This window comes from Lissotriton vulgaris, chromosome 6, assembly GCF_964263255.1.
Source record: "Lissotriton vulgaris chromosome 6, aLisVul1.2, whole genome shotgun sequence".
Classification (NCBI taxonomy): Eukaryota; Metazoa; Chordata; class Amphibia; order Caudata; family Salamandridae; genus Lissotriton; species Lissotriton vulgaris.
Window position 1 is genome coordinate 157,289,814 of NC_141694.1, and position 25,695 is coordinate 157,315,508.

The 25,695-nt window shown below is 44.1% G+C and overlaps 1 protein-coding gene across 1 annotated transcript in view; it reads left to right on the forward strand.

Annotated features, from left to right (window-relative positions):
• The window catches only part of TRAM2 (translocation associated membrane protein 2), a 238,503-nt gene that overhangs the window by 119,426 nt on the left and 93,382 nt on the right, over positions 1-25,695 (forward strand). Inside the window, exons 3-4 of the mRNA XM_086926192.1 lie at positions 4,975-5,084; positions 11,417-11,533. Of these exons, the coding sequence (XP_086782318.1) occupies positions 4,975-5,084; positions 11,417-11,533 (227 nt within the window). The remainder of the gene's footprint in view (positions 1-4,974; positions 5,085-11,416; positions 11,534-25,695) is intronic.

Genomic DNA, 25,695 nt, shown 5'->3' on the forward strand with positions numbered 1-25,695 from the left:
CGCTGGGTGCTGTGGTATCAAAATGGTCATCAGCGGCTCGCACTTCCCCCAATTGTGCATGTTGCCCGAGCAGGGTTGAGTCCATCGCGCATGTCCTATTTGAGTGCCCGGATTATGCAAGGCCTAGGACTTTTTGGTTAAAACCTCTTTGCCGGAATATGGGCACACGATGCCACCTAGAAGCCTTGCGTATTCTAACTACGGACACTTCCCCCTCTATTGTGTGTGGAACAGCTAAATTTTTAAAACAGTTTTGGCTTATTCGTTGTAAGAGATTGTCAGTAGCGGTTTAATTCCCTTTTTAGTTAAATTATTTATGGGCACTACATGTCCTTTTATCCTTTTTAACGAATTCATATACTGACTCCTTATAGCTATGTTTTTTATTGTGTGCATTGTTATGATTGTATTGTAAATGTGCTTATAAGATATCTCTGCATATCGAATAGAAGCTTATGACTGACTGATATTGTATAGTTTTTGATAAATGTTATACTTAGTTTGGTATTGTAGTCTGCAAATAATAAATCAACAGTATAATTAATTGTGAGCTCTGATGACCGGGCCTAGGCAGGAGGCAGTGTGTGTGGAGGCAGCGATGATAAGTGGTGCAAAGAGTTAGTGGCACCTGAAGCAACAAAGTTCTGTGGAGCCTGCGATGATGCGTGCTCCAAGCAGGACGCATTGGTAGCAAGGTCTTTAAAATCAAGTTTTCTTATAAATATTGGTTGTCCTTTCACAGGAGTAAGTTGCAGTACATCTCCAAAAACTATGATATACTTTCTTCTAAATAAGACATCTGACTCAATAGGGTCACGTAGCGATGATTTTTGGTACACTGACTTAGTAGTACCTTTGACGCTTAGTGTGTACATACCCTGCGATGATGCGTGGTGGGAGGGGGGGGGTCGGGGGAGGCACAGTAATTGAGGTAATGTCTTTTGTCGATTGAATTCTGCATGAATTCCATTTTTAAAAGTGATAGTATGCCTGATTGCTGACATAAAACTGTTCACTCTTCTTTGCAATGATTTATGGTGCACTGAGTTAGTAGTATCTTTGGTGCTGAGCTTGTACGTACCCTGCGAAAATGAGCGGTAAAGAGGGAGCTGCATTCGGAGCAATGTCTTTTCTCTATTGAATTCTGCCTGAATGAATACGGCCACGTGGCGATTAATTATGTTACAGGGAGTTACTGGTACCTTTGGCACTGAGCGTGTACGTAACCTGCGATGATGCGTGGTCCGGGCAGGCCACACTGGGAGCAATGTTTTTTGCCTAGTGAATTCTGCTTTAACTAGGCCACATGGAGATGACTTATGGTGCAGTGAGTTAGTGGTACCTGTAAACTCAGCGTGTGCGCACCCTGCGTTGATTCGTGGTTCAGGTGGGTCGCACTGGTACAATGTCTCTTTGCTATTGGAATGTGTCATGTGCAGTCGCCATTCCACCTGAATCGTGAGCCCTACAATGTAGATCGAAGGCAGTTGTTAGCACAGATTTCGACGAATGATTTTTGTGACATGTAAAACAAATCTGAACACAAACAGTACATTTATGGCAATAGTCCACAGAAACATAGACAAATGCTTTTTTGTCACATACGTTAACAAAATCTGACGACACAGTAGAATTGTCTCTGCATTAAATAAATCGAGAATGAATTCAATGTTGTCTGTAGTGCTGATGCGCTTCTGGTATCAAGTGGTGAACTCTTGATCGCAGTGTACACTTGAAGGTAGTACTTAGTACAGACATTGATGAACGTTTTTTGTGGCATCCATTAACAAAATTGACTCTGCCTTACATAAATAAAGGCTAACTTGAATGCTGTCCATTATTGTCTCTACATTAAATAAATGAGGGCTGAATTTCCTACTGTTCAAACTTCAACAAAATCTGAGGACATAGTACAATTGTCTCTGGTTTAAATAAATCGAGACTGAATTCAATGTTTTCTGTACTGCTGAAGTGGAACTGGTATCAAGTTGTTAATCCCACTGACCGCAGTTTAGATTGAAGACAGTACTCAGCACAGATACCGACGACAAATTTAGATCTAAAGTTGAATTCAAGTTGTAAACCCTGCTGTCCACAGTGTGGATGGAACGTACTAGTCGATACAGACATAAGTCTGCGGTGGTGTGGCGTTGAGTTCGCAATGGGCCTGTATGGAAGAGGCATGCGGTCATGGCGGCAGCCACGTGGCAGGTAGCGGATCTTCGCTGCGGCCCAGTCTCTTCTCTTTGCAGAAGTGAACCAAGCCCAAGGCGTAGCCTAATTATTTATAGTCTGACGTTGACGTTGTTTACGTTGGACTAGCCCACTCCACTTCTGTTTCAAAGGGGGGGGGGGGCTGAACACAGCAACATGACCGAAATATTCCCCAGTGTCTGAGATAATATGGTTGCTTCCACTATTCCGTACACTACACGTATCAATAGTACATCTACACACTGAATAGTTTTTGATTTGTATAGTGAATTGTGTATAGTATTTCCCCAGTAGTCCTAGCGTTGTGTACATTATTGTTGATGTTCGATTTCTTTCCCTTATACATACTTGGTTGCCACATCTCTGTAGATTGAGCTAGTGTACTGTTGAGGGGATATATTATTTTGGAAAGGTTTGTGTCCTGTTTTGCGCTGCCTCTGAGGTAGTAGGGGGGGGGATGGGTCCGTGGGGGTGGTTGTGGTGGTCGTGGCGCTGGGTATTGTGATTTTGTTGGGTGTCGGAAGTGTATAATTAGAACCTCTATCACATATTGCTCTTTAAACATGGGTGTGAGTTGAATGTAATTCACGCAGTACATATTCGACGTTCTTAAAGTAGTTAAATGTTGATGTTAATTTGTTAGTGGTAAGTGAAACTGTTGCCTGATTTCTTAGGTAGCATTGCAGGTTTGGTTTCTTGTTGAAAATATGGGGAAGTGGTCAACAGTATAAGTAGGAATTGTCATTTAAAAAACCTTTGAAATTCACTGAAAAAACCATAGATTTCAGGCAGGTTATAGTTAGGAATTAGTATTTAAAAAAACCTTTGAAATTCACTTAAAAACCATAGGTTTGAAGCAGGTTATAGTTAGGAATTAGCATTTAAAAAACCTTAGAAATTCACTGAAAAAACCATAGGTTTTAGCGGTATTATAGTTAGCTGGACATTTCACTCATACAAACCATTGTAATTCCTCCGTTATAGTTAGTTGTACTAACTGTACTTCTCGCGCCTGCAATCCACTGGTAATGATGTCCCATATTACATCATTCATGACATGGCCAGTGACATCACTGATGACATCTCAAATGACATCACTGATTACATCATCCACGTGACAATCAGATACACCTCATCATACACTACTATAACCTTTCATCACTGTAAAATAGAGTACCATATTTTAATCCATTGACACAGCAATTCAAGTATCTAAAAACCCACTCAGTGAATCCTAGATCTACACACACATCTAATCACTTACCTATAGGTTCACTCATACATGTTGTCAATGATCGATAGAACACTATTAAATATACTTATATACTACTTATATACTATATCGACATTACACACCAGCACACATCCGTTATGCAGTCATCCTACTCACTTTTGCAAACAATGTACCTTATTTACACTTACTCAGCTACACACTTATACAAATATCACTTAATGTATTCATATAAATAGTAACTCCTACTTAGTGTGTTAAGAAATCACTATTACAAGTATGTAATTATCTATACAGTCACTCATACAATCAGAGTTTTATGTACACTTATTTATATACAACTGTCACATACACTGTCTTTTATTTTTTCTTCTTTGTTGGACATGTACCATTGAGAAATGTTTATGCTCATCACCACACCCATAAAGATACTCACTCACCCAAACAAGTATTATAATACGTAGTCTTAACCTCATATACGTACTGAATTAACTATTCACATATCTTTGGGCAGTCGTAGATCCCCCACCGAAGCACACACACATTCACTCTCCATTGCAAATAATCAGTTAACCAATCAATAACTAATATAGACTTTCATGTAGCTCGTAAAAATTGACTCTGCCTTACATAAATTAAGGCTAACTTGACTGCTGCACCAACTGGTGCAGCAGTTTACACAACAACTGACCACGTAATACAGATTTCCACAGTTTAGTCACCATCCAATATATTTAGTGAGACATTATAAATTACTCAAGTAAAAAATCAATCAGACTTCTACTAAATCCTCTATCCATATTTTTACATATCCACTCATTCTTCAATTCAGATTGCTATATATATATAATACATATTTAAATATGGAACCAAACCACATTCACTGGATGATGTCATCAGTGATGTCATTTTAGATGTCATCAGTGATGGCACTGACCATGTCATGAATGATCTAATATGTGACATCATTACCAGTGGATTGCGGGCGCGAGAGTTACAGTTAGTACAACTAACTATAACCGAGGAATTTCAATGGTTCTGTATGAGTGAAATGTCCAGCTAACTAGAACATCCCTAAAACCTATGGGTTATTCAGTGACTTTCTAAGGTTTTTTAAATGCTAATTCCTAAACATAACCTGCTTGAAACCTATGGTTTTTCAGTGACTATATATATATATATATATAATGTCAAGTTAGCCTTAATTTATGTAAGGCAGAGTCAAACCAGCTGCCTCTCCTTTCACTCATTGACTTTATGCTGGTCTTTGAACTTGTACAGTGCTCCGCTGTTTTATGGCTGTTTGTCCTATAGAAATACCACATATATAAACATTTCCTCCATATCTGATGCAGTTTTACGGTGCTGATGATCTTTCTGGCGCCATCATCCCAGCAGGTTGGTAAATGCGTCTTTGATGCCTTGTAAAGTCAAGATGACGGTCCTGTTCTCTTCTTTAAATAATTACACTCTGGAGTATGTCATGATTTTAGGGGAGCTCAAACCAATACTTCTTTATTCTTTTCTAGATGGTGAATTAGTGTACTATCACTATGGAATCAAAGATCTGGTGACTATCCTGTTTTACTTCATCATCGCACTCATCCTGCATGCTGTGGTTCAGGAGTATGTTTTAGACGTAAGTGCTTTTTCACAGCATTAGTTATTTTCCTAAATCATCTGAATGTCCTCTTGGACAAACGAAAACTTTGGATGGCAACACAATTTCATTGCTCCTACTTTTTGGGATGTTTGAAGCACTGTATTTTACATGGAATAATGTTCTCAAGAAAACGCTTCAATATCAACTTCTTGAACATTCTACAAAAAGCTTTTTCATTTTTTTAGTATAATTTCTCAGTGCACTGGCTGCTAGCGAGACCCATCAATACCCACACTAATATCTGTCCCAGAGCAACTGAGTATAGCATGTTTCTAATGAATATGGTGTATTCTGGTTTGGGGCTCCTTTTGCTGGTGCAGTAAAATTAAATTTTATTTTTCTGATGTAAGAAATTAATATAGTTCTTTCCCTACCTTACCACAACAGCAGCTCTTTCATGGGCCCTCCCCTTCTGTCTGCCCTCCTTTACCACCATATCCCCAAATACTCCTTCCTCCTCTCCTTATCCTTTTCTCATCCTCCCTCAGCACCCAAGGGTATGAGCATCCGTCTGAAAGGGCCAGATCCATATCCTAATTTTAGGATCTCTTCTGAGCTAGGTCCATCTTCACTCCACATTCCACCATCCTTCTGACTCCTCTTCCATCCATTTTCCAGCTTCTGTGTCTTTAACCACCATCCCTGTGCATACATTTCTCTATAGCTCATCTCCCAAATCTTTCTCCGCTGTTTTTTTTCTGAGCCTACTCAAAGATCGTATTATTCTGAAAACAGAATAAAATCATCTCATGTTCACAAAGCTCTTAAAATTGGTTTGCTCGGGCAAGTGAGGTTGGCCACTTCAGAGCACAGATCCTGGATCACAACTAACAACCCAAACACAACCCACCCAGCTTTGTGGCTTACACGAGGAACTTTAGCTCAAACTCTTATGGACTGGGAAACAGCCATGCAAAAGCAGAATGAATTGCGCAAAGCAAGCTGGAACAGCCATACTCCCTGACAGCCATTAATTGATGTGGCAATTGAAAAAAGTCACATAACATGTACCTTATCCTGTCTCTACTCTCTACTGCTGTCATTCACACACTTTATTATTCCACACTCTTACACTTGTAAGTCTCTTATGCTGCCACTAACCTCTTAACATTGCCACTCCAACAGCTTTTATGGGTGATAAATCCACCACATTAAACCGAATCACATTCTCTGAATTGACTGTGAGCCAATATCTCAGCACTTTGTATACAAATAAAATGCATACATTATTTTTTGTCCAGTCAGACTTCTTTAACTTTTGTCTTGGATGGTGTAGGTGAGTTCTGCCTCAGGTTCATTGTGAAGTAAATTTTCAAAGTATGCATCATGTTCATCAAGGCATTATACATCTGCATGATCATCCCAATCTATAAAGAGGCTTCTCCACTTGACCCGGCTAATTATCCCATCAGTCTCATTGATCTCTTGCAGAAACTGTTCGCCCTCCTTTTACTAACAAGGTGACAGTGCTGGATGGACTAACAACACATCTTGTCCTCCCTCCAAGCGTGCTTTCGTGCTAAGGTCTCTACCATCGACCAACTGTTCAGACTTCATTTGGTCTATTGGAAGACGGTGACTCTGGGGGCTGGTAGCCTGTATTTGATCTTTGTAGTTCTTCGATCTACATTTGATTTGGTACAGAGGGACAAGCTCTGGGCCTTATTATTAGAGATGGGTGCCCCAGTGTACCTGTGCCAATTGCCTAAACGTTTACACCAAGGCACCTTTGCGAGGGTGAGGTATGGTAGGTATGGGGCGCTCTCGGCTCCTTTTCCGGTGGAAAGGGGAGTGAGGCAGGGGTGCGTGTTGGCCCCTACTCTCTTTTCTCTGTTCCTCAATGGACTAATTGACCATCTTTTGGGTGCAAGGGATTTAGATTCTCCTAGCTTAGCAGCAAGCAAGATACCAGCCCTGATGTTCGCTGATGATACCCTTTTGTTATCAAAATCTTCTATGAGTATTCAGCGAACACTGGAGGCCTTCTGCTCTTTTTGCAGAATAAGGAACCTGGAGATTAACCTCTCTAAAACCAAATTCATGATCTTTAACGCTAAATCATCCAATTGTCCCCATCCTCATCTGGATGGTAGGGTGCTGGAACGAGTTTCCACCTTTCATTACTTGGGAGTAACACTCAACGACAAGATGGGATGGGGGTCGCAGATGGACAAGGCAAACATGAAGTAGGCTCAATCCTCTGGCGGTATCTTAAAGGTCCACAATGAGTGTTCACTTAAAACCCTGGGACCAACATTAGAAATCTACAAGGCTCAGGAGAGAGGCGGGCGCCTTATGGGGTAGAGCTATGGGGCCATGTTAGCGCCACCTCTCTGTCTGTTTCTGAGAACAGCTTTATTAGGCGCCTATTGAGTCTCCCCCAGTGTACACCTTTGACCCCTTTTCGGTTAGATCTGGGTCTGGCCCCCATACAGGGGGTCATTTCGAACTGACCGCTGATGTACTGGAGGAGACTCTGGGCTACCCCAGAGTTGCTAAGCTACAGGGAGCACCTAAAGGATCTACTGGCCATAAGGGGTGCAGGGAAAATTCCTTTGCTAAAATATGTTAAGCAGCTTTGCCATGCGCTGGGTAGGGGAGACATTTGGTTCTCTCCAGAGCAAACATGTGCCCTGATGCCCAAAAGGGTGTTTGTCAACCTACTCAACCAATATCGAATGGATTCTGCATTCTCTAATCCATCTCTGGGTAAGTTGACCAATAGATTTCTGGAGGTGAAGGATACTTAGTTTTGAGTAACTCTTGGATGACATTCAGCCCTCACTCGCGAAGAAACTATATGTCCAATTTAGACATAGGACACTCCCAGTGAGGGCAGCAACAAACAAGTGGTCTATTGCTCCCCATATTTCCAGCTCTTGCCCTGGGTGTGAAGGTTGTGAAGAGACGGATCTGCACGTTCTGCTCTTCTGTCCTTTATACTCTAAGGCTAGAGCTAAATGGATTGTTCAACTCTGTAAGTCACTGGGACTCGGACCTGGGGATTACAGGGACGTATTCAGAATATTAAAATATGACACCACCCCCCTGATTGTGTTTGCGACCTCTAGATACCACTGGGCTATGTGGTGCGTCAGAAGCACAAAAATTAAAAGACAATTATCTCTTACACCCGCGCTACCACAGACACTGCACCCTACAGGGAATTTCTAATATCACTATGTGAAGGGACTGTTCTTATTCTTTTATTTGTTCCATTTTAGATTGTATAGGATTCTTTCCTGGTTTTAATCTTGTATTTTAAAACTATTTTAGAAGTATTCCTCTTCATCATGAGTATATTGTTTTGTGGGATTTTAGTATGTTTTATTCAAATTTTTGTAAATATGTGCTTTAATGGTTTTTAGCCGATAATAAAGCTTTTTGACTGACTGACATCTGCATGCTGCTCAACTCTTGCCCATGTTTTCACAGTCCCTTGCAATATTTCCGTTATATCCCAAGTGGTGATAGTGTGCACCCCAAGTGTGGTCTTTGTACCCTAAGCTTCTTACTAATCATGTTATCATGCTGCCTGTTGCACATGGCCCTTTATGGCTAAAGTTCCTGCAACCTTTTGCTTTCCCCCCTAGACCTTTTTTCTGACATGGTGTTGCCAACGTAGATGCTTTGGGCACTTTGCTACTGCTGATCAGTGTCAAAGTGCAAGTGCTCTCTGTGTAAAATGTAATGGTAATTGGTTGTCCATGATTGGTATGCCTTACTAGTAGAGTGCACTATGTGTGCCGGGCCTGGTTATGCAAATGCTACTAGTGGGCCTGCAGCACTAATTGTGCAACCCACACAAGTAGCCCTAAATAGAGAACTCAGGCCTGCCACTGCAGTGCCTGTGCGCAGTTTGTTAAACTGCCATGTTGTCCTGACAAGTGCACCCGCTTGCCAGGCCTTACCCTTCACTTTCTATGCACATCAGACACCCCTATGGTAGGTCCAAGGTACCCCCTTGGCAGGATGCAGTGCAAGTGAAAGGTAGGACATGTACTGAGGTGTGTACCATGTCCTGACACTTAAATACTCTCCATTTAGTTTTTTCACTGTCGAAAGGCCATATTGCCATAGGACAGAATGGGGAGGCTGTGTAATATGTTTTCCAACCTATCTTCCCAAAGGCTTAAGATGGAGCGGTGAAGTTTAGTGTGCCTGAACTTACAATGTAATAACACAGCTTTTTATGAAGGTAGTTTTTGCATTGTGTGTTTAGAAACCACTCTTTTAGACGTGGCTGGGTTTTTGTGCTCTAACATTTCTGTGTGTCTCTGCCTGGTTGTGGATTCACTGTCTGGATTTAAAAGTGATAGGATCTGGTGAATATCTTGACCCAGGGAAAGAGGTGAGACCGCAACAGGCTGATAGGGGAGTATAAGGGAGAGGAGTAGGCCCTAGACCCTGGGTTGCTGCCATACAACAATGGTCCCATCTCCTGATGAGTAATTGAGAATCCAGAACCCCACTAATCAAAGGAAGAAGGTGTTGCTGTCAGGGAGGCACCCAAATCTGGTTTGAACAGAGGTCAGGGCCCCCTTAACACAAAGACTTCAAAGACATTTCAGGGGTATAACTATGAGAGCTGAAGCCCCTGAACCTCTGCCTAAGAAGAAACAGCTGAAGAGACTGAAGGAAAGGACTGACCCTTGCTGTGTGTTCTGGGGCTGGCCTACAGTTTGCTGCTTTAACCAAGGAAAGGCTAAAGGGACTTTACAGTATGCTGTGTCTCCCTTCAAAGGACTTTGTTGTGTCCGGAAGTAAGTCCTGAGGTGAGCTAGCTCCCTGTTTGGGAAACTCAGGAACACAAAAGTTTCCAGTAGAGTCTCAGCGACGCTGTGTGTGTGTGTGTGTGCTTTTTGCAGCCTTAGACCCTCGTAAGAATTGCTCTGTGATCGTGGACACCTGGAGTCCAAGTGAGTCTCAGCAACGCTGTGTGCGTGTCTTTGTGCAGCCTGAGACCTTTGTGAGGAGTGCCCTGTGACCGTGTAAACCCGAAGCTCATGTGAGTCTCCGCGACGCTGTGTGCGTTTGCCCTGTTGCAGCCTGAGATCTTAGTATCACTAGCAACCCGGACCTGCAGCCCCATAGGAGCTGAGCCTCTGGCCCGAGCCTGCCGTTGCCAGAGCGGCCCCTTAACCAACCCCGTTGAGGGAGGGCCCGAGTTCCACTGCCCGGAATCCACTGAGTTGCATCGGAGGCCCAAGTCGCAGGGAGAGGAGAGCGAGGACGCACCCCCAGGTAACGTGTGTCGCTGCCTTGGGTGGGGTGCGGGCTCGGAGAGATGCTCTCGGACTCTGCCATTCTACCAGCACGAGCCTCTGCTCGTATCGCGGCCCGTACTTGCCAAGGAGTGGCAGTACTGGGGCCGGAGTACGGAGCTGCACTCTGGTTTACACCATACCCGTGTTGGGGGCATCTGTTGACGGAAGCTGACTGCGAGTCTGTACCAGTGATGGAGAGACTGCCTAAGACACAGTGATCTGTGCTGGAGTGTATTACGCATTGCATTAGTTCTGCATTACGAACTACATGATTGTTGTATTACACATTGCATTATATCTGCATTACGAACTACCTGATTGTTGCATTACGCATTGCATTACGAACTGCTTGATTGCTTTGTAACGAACTGCATTATTTTTACTTTGCAAAGTGCCTGGTTCTTGCATTACGAACAGCATAGCATTGCATTAGGACTGCAGTGGATCATTTAGAATTGCTCATTAATATCGCCAGAACTTACAAGGGCTGGCTGGCCTAATAACCGGCCAGGAGGAATATTATGAATACGCATATGTTGGATTTATATAGTGTGTTTTTATCTTATTTATTTTTTATATAAATTCATATTTGTTTTTACAAAACTTGTGTGGAGTCCATTTGTGGTGTCATCATTGGGTTACTGAGAGTGTGGTTGCAAATACTTTACACACTTGCCTTGAAGGTAAGCCTGGCTGCTCGTGCCAAGCTACCAAGGGGGTGATCGGGGGCTATCTGAGAAGGTGTCCTTCCTTTACCTGATGTGGAAGCAAGGGTCCCTATTTGGCCTAAGGTACCTACCTCAGCCAACTAGCGACCCCCAGGTCTAACACTGCCATATTGTGGATATTTTATTTTCTTGCAACTAATATATATGTCAGTTAGGTTGATACAGTACTAGATCTGACCTCCTAGAATGCTTTTGGGTCTTAGAGTCGGGTATCTGGTGTCATGTGCATCCCTTCAAATGTATATTGAAACAAGAGGGGAAATGAAAGAAACATAAATGCTTTTTTCAGTTTTGTGTATGCTTGTTTCCACAGAAAATCTCCCGGCGGCTTCACCTCTCCAAAGCCAAGCACAGCAAGTTCAATGAATCGGGGCAGCTTGTTGCCTTTCATCTCAGCTCTATGTTTTGGTGTTTGTATGTAGCAGTCACGGTGAGTAAAACGAGTGTGTGTGTTATGTAGTTGTGGAGGTTCATATTTTAGGAGTTCAAGACCACCACTCAAGAGTAGGATTTGTTCCTAGCAAGATGAGGTCCCTGTTAATATTTTTTGATACTGAGAACCAATAAAGTATAAATACCTTCTTAATTTATTTGACTTAGTCATTCCCAGTGTTTTATGTAAACCTGGTGCATGTTGGGTACCGTTTCCAGAGATCTCAACTTGCAAGTGACCTGGTAACCTACAGCAGTTTCAGCCAAATGATCCTAAGTTCCTCTGTTTGTTGCAATAGAAATTATGTCTGTGATTAAATGTTGTGTGTTGCTAAGAAGGAAAAGAAAATATCACCATTTGGTAAGTCCTCAAGTAAATAACAGTTTGAGCACTTTCAGTAATAGTGTTTTTTCCCAATTCATTGGAGAGGCAAGGTTCCATCTAGGACTGGTGATTTTGAGGCAAGGAGGATAAGTATTCTCTGGTTCTCGGACGATCTTGATTGGGACATAGTCTTAATGCACCCCAGAGACGTTGCAATTAAGTCCAGACTACGCCTAATCCAATTTAATGTGCTCCACAGAACATATTAAGACAGAGTGCGACTCTATAGAATGGGAAAAACTGAGATGTAAAGTGGAGGACGGGGACTTTTACCACCTTATGTGGACATGTGCTTCGATCTACTATTACTGGGCTAGCATTTTTAAGGAACTCTGCGAGGTCATGGGAATCCCCCTCCAGTCGGACCCCAGACTAGCCTTATTGGGTATGATCAATGATGTCGACCTCGATGTTGCCTGGCTTACTTCCTTACTGCTAAGGATACAGTTCTGTTTAGGTAGCCAAGAAGAATGCAATGCCACACAAACCACACCAGCCATATTTTGATGCTACATGCAAACAATGTTTACATTCTTCATACGCTTGGCTGGTGGCAGCAGCCTGGCCCTCGCGGAACCTTGCAATCGTTTTTGTTGACAGCGCAGTCACTTGGCAGATATTGTCATCGCTCTAGCGCAATCAAAGCGCCAGCGCGTTAGAAAGTTTTAAACTTCACTTAAAATTGTTAAGAGCATTATTTTACTTGCACCTACCGATTTTATTGCTTATTTCTTTGTTGCCCGCCCTGTTCCATCGCGGCTGGTGCCGTTTGTGTGGAGGGTGAGGCGAGCCGCCATCTTGGGTGGAGCTGGACCGGATCTAGCGGTCTAGTTCTCCCGGGAGGCAGGCCATAAAACACTTCCTGGCTCAGGGTCACTCGAACGCTTGGCTGGTGGCAGCAGCCTGGCCCTCGCGGAACCTTGCAATCGTTTTTGTTGACAGCGCAGTCACTTGGCAGATATTGTCATCGCTCTAGAGCGATCAAAGCGCCAGCGCGTTAGAAAGTTTTAAACTTCACTTAAAATTGTTAAGAGCATTATTTTACTTGCACCTACCGATTTTATTGCTTATTTCTTTGTTGCCTGCCCTGTTCCATCGCGGCTGGTGCCGTTTGTGTGGAGGGTGAGGCGAGCCGCCATCTTGGGTGGAGCTGGACGGGATCTAGCGGTCTAGTTCTCCCGGGAGGCAGGCCATATAAACAATGTGTATCCAGGAGCGCAGCGGGCGCGACGAATGCGCGCCGAAGTCGCGCATACGTCAAGCCCGTCTGCGCCCGTCCGCGGCAGACCGGGGCCTGGGGCCACAACCCCTGGCCTAAACTTTAAATACTCCTCCTCATCACTGTTGTCACTCAGACCCCCTGATAGCGCTGGGCTCGCCCCGCCCGCTCATGCCTTAAAGCGTGCCGCCTCTTACGGTATTTTGAAGCCTGAATTCACTCTTGGCAAAGTTCCCAAGTTTAAGTCCTCTTTACCTCCTTCAACCCCTCGTGACTCTGAGACCATTCTCAAATGTCTATATTTAAACACCAGGTCCATGGTTAAACACCACTTGGATATCTTTCTCCTGCTCCAGGCCGAACAACTAGACTTTTTATTCCTCTCAGAGACCTGGCTTAATGCAGGATCCCTGCCTGATATTTTAGCCGCTGTTCCTTCGAACTACTACATTCTGCATGTCGACAGAAGAGGCGGAGGGGTCGCTGCGATTATTCGCAGCTCCCATAAAGTCTCTTCCTTACCATCCTTTGATTTAATAGGATCAGACAATCTGATTTTTAAACTGGACACTAACTCTGGATCACTACTTCTGATCCTCTTATACCGCCCCCCTCAAAATATGCCCACTTTTACGGCATCCCTTGCAGAACAACTTGCTCCCTTGATAATGTCCCACAATAAAATCGTGCTATTGGGAGATTTCAACCTCTGGCTGGACTCTGTTGAGTCTGACCCTCAGGCAGCCACGCTGAAAGAAACCCTCTTGGACATGAACCTCATCCAACATATTCATCTTCCAACCCATGATAAAGGGCACAGCCTAGATCAAATTTGGTCTCAAAACATCTTATTGCTATTAAGTCCATCACGCCCTGCATTTGGTCGGATCATTTTCTGATCAACTTCACCATGACCATTGAAAGAAGTAGAAAGTCCCTACCCCAGCTAGGAGGAAAAACTAGACTTTGGAAGAATGTTGATATCCCCGCTTTTATTGAATCCTTAACCTCCTCCCCTCCCTCACTTGACCAAGGCATTGAAGAAATGGAAGAAGCTTTTTCTGGGTGGCTACTTCAGGCAGCTGATGTTCATGCTCCCTGTACCAACTTTCCCCGCTCTCGCCCCAACGACGCTCATAGGTGGTTTACACCTCTTTTGAAAACCGTTAAGCTCGAAGTTCGTCAATTGGAGCGAAAGTGGCGAACAGCCTATTCAGAACAAGACAGGGATAACTATCGTAAGGCTCGTAAGGACTACCAAATGCTTATTCTGAAACATAAAACCGGTTACTTTTCAGAAAAAATTCTCAAGGCCCATAATAAATCTAGAGAACTGTTTAATATTGTGGAAAATCACAGTACTAGCGACAGAACCTCTCTTCCGATAGTCACCACCCAGGAACTCTGCAACTCACTAAACTCCTTCTTCTTCGATAAAATCTGCACCATCAAACAAAGTATCTCCACCACTCAGCCTCCTCTTCTTTTTTCAGACATCTTTCATAATCCTGCTACCCTGGACTCATATCCCCCTATTGATAGTGCCAACTTATCCAAACTCCTTACAAAGGTCAAATCCGGCTCCCCCGACGACATCTGCCCCCCTCACATTTTGAAAGAAGTGGGCACCTGCATCCCCGGGGGCTTACTTCCCATGCTAAATGGATCGCTCACACAGGGGAAAGTCCCAAACAACTTTAAAAAAGCCCTCCTTATCCCCCTTATAAAAAAGACAGGAGCCAACCCGCTAGATCCACTCAATTACAGACCTATATCCTTGCTGCCATACTGTGCCAAACTTCTGGAGTCTCACGTCTGTGACCGTATTTCCACATTTCTGGAAAAATCAGAGTATCTTGCACCTAACCAGGCTGGCTTCCGCCCTTGCCATTCGACTGAAGCAGTCATTCTTTCAGTGCAGAATACTTTGAGGCGGAACGCGGACGAAGGGATCCACCAGGCTCTGGTGCTGTTGGACCTCTCTGCTGCGTTCGACACGGTCGACTACACCATCTTGGTCGACCGTGTCGAGCAGGCAGGCCTCAGGGGCCCTGCGCTGAGCTGGATCCGCTCATTCATCACTGACCGAACTCAATTGGTTAGACTGGGCTCCTTCACGGCTCCTACCATATCCACCATCTGCGGAGTACCTCAAGGCTCTTCGTTATCTCCCTTGCTTTTTAATTTGTACCTACGCCCCCTTTTGTACTCCCTCAGAAATGCAAAGGTAACCATCTTCAACTATGCAGATGATTTGCAGCTCATCTTCCCTTTGAACACCAAGGACTCAGTGGTAGAATTCCAAAACACCATGTCCCACATTCTGAGTTGGATGAGCTGCAATCATTTGAAACTTAACCCAGGCAAGACCGAACTGGTCTTGCCTGGACAGAGTATACATAGTTGGAATCCCAGCTTCTGGCCCTCCTGCATGGGTGCCCCCCCATCTAAGTCATCCTCGGTCAAGAGCCTAGGTATCTTCATCAGCGAGGATCTCTCCCTAAAAAAACAGGTTGGAGCAGTCGTGTCCTCCAGTTTTTTCCAGTTGAAGAAAATTAAAAAAATTGCCTGTTTCTTCTCCTCTGCCGCCCTCACTCAGATTGTCCTTTCCCTGGTCCTGTCCAGATTGGACTTCTCTAACAGTCTCTACCTTGGGCTCCAAACGGGAGAGCTTAGACGCCTCCAGCTGGTTCAGAACCAAGCAGCCAGACTTCTTTTGAACATCCCTAGGAGGCAATCAGTCAGACTTGGCCTGAAACAGCTACATTGGCTGCCGGTTGAGCAACGCGTGGCCTTCAAAGCGGGGTGCATCCTATTCAAGTCTTTACATGATATTGGCCCCCTATTCATCAGAGACTTATTCAAAAGATACAGCCCTTCCCGCAACCTCCGGTCCATCCATAAATCCCTCCTGACTGTTCCTCCGTATAAGAGGAAGCGTCTCGGAGGCAGCTGCTTTGACCACCTTGCAGCTGCCTTCTGGAACTCTCTCCCCCTTCACCTAAAACTGAGTGATAATATCCTCAGTTTCAGACATTCCCTGAAGACCTGGCTCTTCTCTCAGGCACATCACTGAGCTGCTTTTTCTCTACTAACTGACTGACGCGCCTGTTCCTTCCTATAGCGCCATGAAGCCTCTGGGCGTACGAGCGCTCAATAAATGCTGATTAACATTAACATTAACAATACGAAGAGATCGATTTCTACAATACACACCACAGCAGTGTACTCGACCTGCTGTGGGATTAAAAGATTACAGTAGAGGGAAGGCCAAAGTATCAGCCCTACAAATGTCAAAGAACAAAATACTTATTCCTATTACAGATGATTCCTCCCCCTTTCATGTTGGTGGCCCACGGATAATGGCAGACAGAAGCACTTCTAACCTCCTAGTTGTACGCCAAGGTTCACAAACCGATTGCGCTGGTGGGCCTGATAGGTTAGTACCATGGATATGATCTGAGGTTTGCTCTTACCAAGGCAGGAATTAATCTGTATCCAGAGTAGAAGTAGGAAAGGAATAAATCCAACATTGATGTGGTTGAAGAGGCTGAGAAGAATACTTTTACTTACGGAGTAAAACAAAAGGCATGCACTTGCTTCTGGATTTTCGCATTAGCAAACAAAAGCATGCATTTTGCTTATGAAAAAAAGGCATTTACTGATTTCCCTGAAAAATCTTAGGAAAACTGTAACCACTTCACAACTTCCAAGGAGAACTGTAGGAAACATTTATGAATTTGAAAAGTCCAAAATGTAATACGGATGTAGGAATAAAGCTACAGGTGTAAATTTAAAACTGAATTTTATGAATATCTACCTTACACTGAACATTTGGGCACACTATTCTTTGGGTATTTGCAAGTAATATGGACAGGTTTATGGACAAAGGGGATTAAGATTAATTCCACTTCATTATGGGATAATCGTGTACTTTTTAGGTCGAGCCTAGACGAAAGCAAAGTGAAGCTTTGCTGTCTAGGGCTCGACAACTTATGTAATCACTTTTCCGGGAATGTGGACAGCAGACTGTCACGCGCTTCTCCTGCCGGAGATTTGACCTCGTGGGCGCGCTTTGGCGCCTTGCCGATTTGGCTGGATTTGGGTGCGTGAACGTGCACAGGCACGCATGCAGGCAAACACACACGCGCACATGCACGCAGGCATACACACTCACACACACGCGCAGGCAGGCACGCACACATACACACACACACACACAGAGACACACACACACAAGCGCACATACACGCACGCATAGATACAGAGCCCGCCGCCCCCCCCGCATACTGAATGCCCCTCGTTCTCCATAAAGCGTATAAAGGACTCACAGTACTGTGCCTGCTGCAGCACCAGGCTCTGTAGCTCACTGATCTGCTGTTGCCGGCGCGAGCTGTCCCTCTGGCTCCTGCCCACGCGCTGCTTCCTCTCTCACACACTCTCCGCGCGCCCTCTTTCCACTGTCCGCTCCGCCCGCGACGCCGCCGCACACCCGCAAGCTGATTTGCTCGAAGCCACGCCCCACTCTTCCTCCCACTCTCAGCTCCACGCACGGCCTGCTCGTGCCGCGCGCTCTTCCTCTCCGCTGGAGGTAAACAGGCGCCGACATTGGCTGGCTGTGGAGCCCAATGGAACTGTCGATCTCTGCGGGGAGTGGGCTGAGTTAATAGGTTGATCACAGAGCAGACCCGCGCGCAGTCTGTTCTGCGCAGGTGAATAGGGAAAAAAGACGGCGGTGGTAATACCCCATTTCCGCCTTTTCAGCTGCATTTCCAGGTGTTGCAGCGTAACCCCAAACAAAGATGTGCGTCTTTGTAAGAGGCAGTGAAAAGTGAACGTGCTAGTTTCTTTTCTTCTGGTAAATGAATCGGTAAAAACAAACCTCCCATCCAGAGCTGCTCTTGTCAGCATTTCTTTCCCTCCTGTCAGCCCGTTTTCTGGACTTTAGTGCGTTCTGGCGCCAGAGGTTGTGAGGCAGGACGAGTGCAACGCACGAAGCTTGTGCATGGAGGGCGGGTGGGTGGCGGGCACGTCCAGTGCAACGCACGACGCTTGTGCATGGTGGGTCATTGATTGTCATGCTCAGGCGGAAGCATTTTCTCTTTTTCTTTATTCGTGACGTGCTACCAATAAATTACGCATTAAAAAAGAAAACGGCGCGCCAGTTTTTAAATGTTTGTTTGAGAGGGTGTTTGCTGTTTCGGGCCTGGTAATATTTTGTTTTTTAAGTGTACTGGTACTTAATTTATCAACTTTGGAAAGGCTGGTTCTGCAATCCGGCGCGTGAATGTAGGAGCGTCAATCATTCTTTTGAGGAGCAAGGGATTAAGGCTGTTGTGCTCTCAGGCCTCCTGATGGACCTTTAAAACTCCCCCTCACCCTTGCCCTCTACTGAGGACATCCCGCCCCTATCTGGGCAAAACAATTGGGAAGCTATCAAGGCGCCTAGAAGCCTTGTGATTGAATGCTTCCCAGCCGCTTTGACGACAATGATTTAGCTACAAGCAGGATGGGTGGCTAACCTTCCAGCCCAGCAGCTCGGAAGAATGACGAGGCTGCTAGAAGCTTGTTCTGAAGTGGCGCCTAGCAGTTTTAATATGTTGCAGGAAGTCACTTGAAAGGGGTGGGTCCCAGCAGCTTTGAAGATACTCGAGGTGGCTAGAAGCCGAGCATCTGGCCGCGGTATCTCACCTGAAATGGCTTTAATAGGACGATGGTACGTCTGCGACAAACCATTATTTCCCATTGGCTGCATCCTTCACCCCCGCCCAAATACCAACTATTTAACTGCAGCGCCCTGCACCTAGGCAGCCCCGAGATCTACCTAGGCCCCCAAGGTAGGAATCCAGGACTGTTGTCTTGAGGCAGTGTCGAGACTGACGTTTGTGACTGTCTCTCCCTTTTCCCTGACGCTCTTGTGACACCAGGAAGGCCACCGAGTATCTTGCACAGCGTACACTCCTAACTTCAAAGCCTCTGGGCGCCTTCCTTTCCGTGAAAAGCTCGAAATGTGCATTAAACTGTCAGTAAGCTTGATCTTTCATTCAGGATTTGTGTCTCAGCCTGCATTGCTTGTAGCTGCAGGCCCTGGGTTTCATTTCCCCATCTGGAAAAAGCCCCTTTCTGAGTCTGTGTTTGGGGTGTGTGCATCAGTTGTGTGGTAACAATAGGTCTTTGAGACCGCTAAAGCTTTCTGTAGTCGGACCTAAAAAACATTCAGTGCAGCCTCATTGTGCAGACTCCCTTCCAAGGAGTTGGGCAGCTCTCAGAGGCAACATGATGATTTTTGCTGATAAAATTGGTAGCAACAGCTAACCATTCACAAACAATGTTTGTATACCAATTGCAAATTAAAAAAAATAATAATGCAAAGCATTGTCATTTACAATGCCAGTAACTCTAACTTTAATGCTGCGAGACCTATTCCATTGTAAATGCTTGTTCTTTCTATGCCTGTGCTGTGAATATATTATTTTTATGCACACAATTCTCATTAAGTTTTCTAATCCTAGTAGAAAAAACAATATACATATTAATATGTGAGAAAATGTGTTCTTTAAAAAAGAAATATGTGCCTTATCCATGTACTGTTTGCCCGTCAATGTAGTTATGGTAGAGCACTGATCATAATGGAAATGGGTACAGACAGATTTTTGGACGGCAGTCTGCTAACACTGCTCTGTAATCTACACTGAGCTCCCCCAAAACCTCACCGGTAGGAGACACGTATAGCTTAACCATGTGGCCACATTGCGCCTGGATGCCCAGAAGCCGGATCACATGTAACCAATCCTTGAAAGTGATCCCAGAGCAAATTCCTGGGGTTAATTCAGGAACATCCTCTCAACTACATGGTGACCTCGTATCTTATTTAAACTAAAAAATACTTGCAAGTGTGTACAAGAATTGACAAAACCAATAGATTTAGGTATTTTTAAAGAGGGCTTTCTCATGTCTTTGAAAAGCTGCAATTAATACTTTTCCGATGCAGGTTATAGTACCTTTGTCCACAGAGCCTCCTGTGGAAATGGATGCCACACCTACAAGTTAAATTCAAGCTATCCAAAACAAACGGAACACTGGCTCCAGGCTTGCACCACTTATCATTATTCTACTGTACCATAAGAAATCTGCACAAGGTACTGCTTTCTCAGTTAAACCACCAAGCTCTAGAACTCATTAACCGCCATCATTAAAAGCCAATAGGAGCATATACACTTCCAGAGACAGTTGAAAACATGGTCATTTCTTAGATTACTCTGTTGCCCACATCCCAACAACAGAGCCCAGAAAACCAGGCCCACCTTGAAGCACAATCCTCCACTTATGACCCATGAAGGGCAAACAACTCAACCAGTGAACTGTTTATGATATGCAGGTAAGCCAATAAGTGCTGACCTACGGCTTGCCATAGCATTATATAGTTAAGTACTTGTTATGACCCACAATAATACTAAAACCACTAAACGCAGCGATCAGCAACAAATAATAACTTGCACCTCTTAAAGTCACACATAACATATCTGCTAATATAGTTGTCCATCACCAGGACTGTACATACAAAAGACAGGCATCACCAAATGAAAAGGCATGGAATAACTGAAGAGATCTGTCACCCATTGCTGGACAATTTGGAGTAATTTAATAGTCCACATCTACAGGTCCCAAATTTCTGTACAATCTGACATCTTCTTTACATCTCACAAAGGCGCTCATATATGGGATGATAATAAAAATGTCCATCCCAACAGATCTTCCCACCTCTGTCTTGCCAACCAAGCCATCTCAGGACCACAGTTATACACACAATCTCCGATTGGATAACCCAGTGCAATAAACACTATACAGGGACCTGCAGAACTGTACAAAGCTTCCAGCATGCTAAAAACCATAAAACTGCGCGTCTGTCTCACGCACTTCATCATCCAACCCAGTGCTGCGTGCTGCGGCTCATAATGCTAGAACGCATCTCAGTGGTCATACAAGACATGGAACCTCATAGGATCAAAGCAAAGACCACATCCTTCCATTCACACACCTACATGCTATTACGTAGGCAAGTGCTTCAGTGTCCTACATAGGAGTACTCGTAAGCACCTTTTAAATGCTGCAATACATTCAATTCCAAATGACGGATGAAAATGGGTACTACTGCTGAGGCCAATCACTGGAGGAATACATACAGCAGACCGTGTTGTCCTCTTGAACGAGTCCAGAGTCCTTTAGTCACTGTTGAAAATCAGTATTGACTGGTCTGTGTATGTGGCAAGTGCCATAATTACTGAGTTGACTGGCTCCCACTGCCCTTCTAGGTTAAGCCATTCAACTGTGAATCAATAATAGTTCAGTTAAGGGAGTTCTGCGCCCTACGTCTGCTATGTTGCCCTCTTGTCTACTCAAACATGGACTCATCCAACTACGAGCTGCTGCTTGTGTGCATCATGTCTCAAACTATAAGCAGCCAAAAGACTGTACTGGTTTAGGAGAGTGAGAGTCAATCAGACTTTCAAATTGCGCTGCAGCCCCTCCCTCCATCCCACCCATCCCTCCCAGACGCGTACACGCTCACACACTTGCTCAATAAATGTCATTTTGTAGTCTGGAAAACAGTGACTGGCCCCCAGATGGAGTCCTGTAATTCCACATGCTCCAAGGCTAGTTGCAGTTCAATAATACTGCCATTAAGGGGTTATACTGTGAGCCCTATCAAACACACAGATACCCATCCCTACCACAACCTACCGGTAGCCTCCATTGCCCTCGCTTAAAAACGTTCAAACCCGGTACCGCGTACAGAGAGCTCCTTCTAGATACACCTTGGTGTCCAGACCTTGTCCTTTCCCGCATGCAGCAAGAAACCCATCACTGTTGCACATAGAAAGATATCCCCAGCCCTATCCTGTGTGCACTGTACTCCAATCCGGTAAGGGACTATTACTGTGCAGCAGGGGCAGTGGCACCAAACCCAATGGGTGCGAGGATTCTTCTGCACCCCAGTTATGTCTGTGTTTTAATCCCTTAACCACATGGCAGGGGGCCTATTTCACTTGGTTGCACAGCCACAACATTTCCACATTTTGGAGCAGAGAACCAATCGTTCAGCCTCATTTGGGATATTGGGATTTATTCTGTATAATTTGAAGATGGACATTACCACCCATCAGTTTCAAACTTAATTCGCCTCCACTGTGCCCATCTCCATCTTTAAAACTACCAATGCTCGTGTGATCTACATAGACTGGTGGCAGTAGGCACATGTTTAAAGAGATGGCTACATTTCAGGAACAAACGTTTTTTGCAAAAGCCAAAACTTGTAGGTACATTTCAGATTGTTTGGAATCGTCTATATCAGATTAATGGAAGTTGACAAATAAATGCACACAAGTAACTATATCTCAAAACAACAGTAACCAGACTTACTTGAATTGTCTTCATGTGCAGTTCACTTAGCTGAATTTTGAGGACTCTCTCATTGTCCAGGCATTCTTGCTCTCTGCATCCCCTCTCCTCTCCACTGCTGACACAGCTCAACTCTCTCACATCCAGGCTTTCTTCTCGTTGTTCACACTTTCTTTCTCTTATCTTCCACACTTTGTCGTTTCTTTTCCACACTAACCATCTCTAGCCAAACTCTCCCCACCCCCCAATCCACACAAACTCTGCATCCCCAAATCACCACCCACTCAGCCATCTGTGCTCCCAAATCCACTATCCCACAGTGTGAATTTCATTCTCACTCCCCAGCTTTTCTGGTTTCTTGCCTGATATGCCTCCGACTGGTTCTGCTTACCCAGGGATTTAAAATTGTGCACTGGTTGAAGAAAATTGGCATCAAAACAATAAAAGTGCATAATGCCTTGTTATTGACGTGTGTTAAAAAGTTACTTGCTGTAGAGTAATTGTCACACAATTCATGTTGCACTAGAAAAGACTGCTTGTATAAGTACTAGACTATTGCACAGATCACACAACTGATGATGACTTCTGCTTCTTCTCCAGAATACACTCTAAATACCAAGTTTTATTTTAGTGAGACTAACTTATATTATAATTTCATCTTTATGTGCAGATGTGCATTATGGGATGTGTGTAATGCCACACTGAGGGTAAGTGCTTGGTTGGCAGAGAGCTGAATTTGTAGGAAGGTTGTGCTTGAGTGACAAGAGCTGTGCTCATGTTGTGGGGTGGGGAATAAGTGTGAGAGACAGAGTGCTCAAAGTGTACTGTGCCCTTCGCTGTGAGTTACTCTGCTGGTCCCTGGAAGAGTTTTATGAGACTATTGAAGCATCAGCGCTGCGCTGGAATGCAGCAGCGTACAGAGGCTCTTTATTCTTCTTTGAACGGTTCGAATGAGAGGAGAGATAGGTCTTTATAGGCTATATTAACCAAATCTGGTGCAAGTTGTTGTAAAAAGAGTTTAATACTTTTTATTATACTTAATACTGGTGCTGTTAGAAACCTTGTTGGGATCCTGCGGGACAGACTATATTAAAGCCATCTACGATAGTCCCACTAAACTTTACAATTATGCTTTGATTCATTCAGCCATAGTGATTGGTGGCGGGTCTCTTGTATTGGTTGCATGATCTCTTAGCGTTGAGTGGATTCAAGGTGGCTGTCTCAATGTCTTGTAGTTTTTTCTGGTTGAGAGATTCAATGATCTGAATGCCCTATGGATCCAGTCTATGAAGAAGAATCCCAAGCCCACCCTGGTTACATGCCAGGGATAGATGTCTCATGAGGACCATTGGGAGAAGTAAATGTCTAGTCCAAGGCCAGCGCTTGATTACAGTGAGGCGGTGTGTTAAATCCCTGTGTCAGCAGGTCAGTGATTTTCTTGTAAGTCACCTCATTCGTGTGGCTTTCTTGCCCCCCCCCCCCCCCCCCCCCCCCGCAGTATATAATCGATCCCGATTTTTTGCAGTTAAGCAAACTGAAGTGATTTGCTGAAGATCATACATTATGGAAGGGGAATTGTAATATTAATCTGGCCTCGATGAAACCACATCTCCTCTCATCAAATATTCTTTTAATATGTAACGTTTATATTAGTTCCACATCCTCGCACCCATTTTATATCCTTACCAACACCTTACTGTTTTTTGGTTTTAAGACAAAACGTCATTTGCAGCTGCTTTTGTGCATGGCACACAGCTGTTCATTTATACAACTAGTTTGAACCTAATTCTTGCCACAATTAAAAGCCAATGTAAATCAATCGAGGATAGAGGAGTTGTGAGTTGAAATGGTGTAAAAATGTATAATTAAAATATCAAAAGCATTTCTACCTTTAAGTTGTCTACTCTACCTTCTCTCCATTTTGTGTGAAGAATATGTGTGTGTGTGTGTGTGTGTTTGTGTTTTGTGGAGTGAGCATTGTTGTATTCTACATTTCATATTTATTTAAGGAGGCTTGTACCTTGCAATGAGACCTGTTAAGCACTCTTGGTTATTGATGGTGAATTTGGCCATGGCTCTCCCAGTCTCTAGCATCTTGAGTCAAGGCTCAATCCTTCCACTTCTAGTAAGAAGAGGTTTTGCTTCCCTGATCTTTCCCCAATAGATTCCTGTAGTCCTAGCAAGGCTCTGTTGAGGTTAGATTATGCTAAAGGATCTGAGTTGGGGTTGCCCTTCCTGTATTGACAAAGCGTGGGCTACAAACCATAGCATCCAGATCTTTTCTCTAGCAGCGATGCTGGGAGCGATGATGTTTAAGCTTGTTGCATGCTCTGCAAAAGGCCCTGGCTTTCTCTGTGACAGATTGTAATGTTGTCAGCGAGGTGATGCTGGATGATTCAGGGCAGTCGCCATGTAGATCCTTTCACGGAGCATAACATCATTCTGAGCTTTATCTCTCCTGTGAAGGATGTGTACTCTTACCTTTATTGTCTTTTCTTGGAATAATATTGTACTTCTCGGCTTCACTGCAGACTGTCCTTTGACCCTTAAGTGAATGCACTTCTGTTTACACAGTCTTGACAAGGATACGCATATTTCATGTAAAACAATTCGGTACATCCTTCCCTTAATTACCATTGGAACATAAGGTGCCTGCTGTGGGTTCACTGGTAATGGCTGCCTGCACAATGACAATTCTCCTTCTATTTCAATTGAAAGATCGTCAAAATAGTTAGAGAAAGCATAAGGGATGCATTATGCCCACTTTATTTGGTTATCAAGGTCAAGATTGTCCAGTAAGCTCTTTATTCCATCCTTTTCTACTCTAAGTTGCCACAAGAACACTGTAGAATTTTAGTTTGGGACTTTGATTGAGGAATCTTGCCTGCTGTTTTTGAGAACCATACTACAACAATCAATTTAAAGCTGGATTTTTTTTTTACAATAGATCTGTTCTAATTCTTACTCTCTTTGAATTGTCAACACATACTTCTGCTATTTTAGTCTATTATTAATATCTAATTTAGTCCACCACCCAGCAGTGACAGGCAGACAGTTGTAATTGCGTACTATTAGGGACATGGTAATTTACATCTCTAGCCTTACCCGTTTCTGATACTTGCTGCCTGCAGCGCATCCCTCCTGTATTGGATCCGAC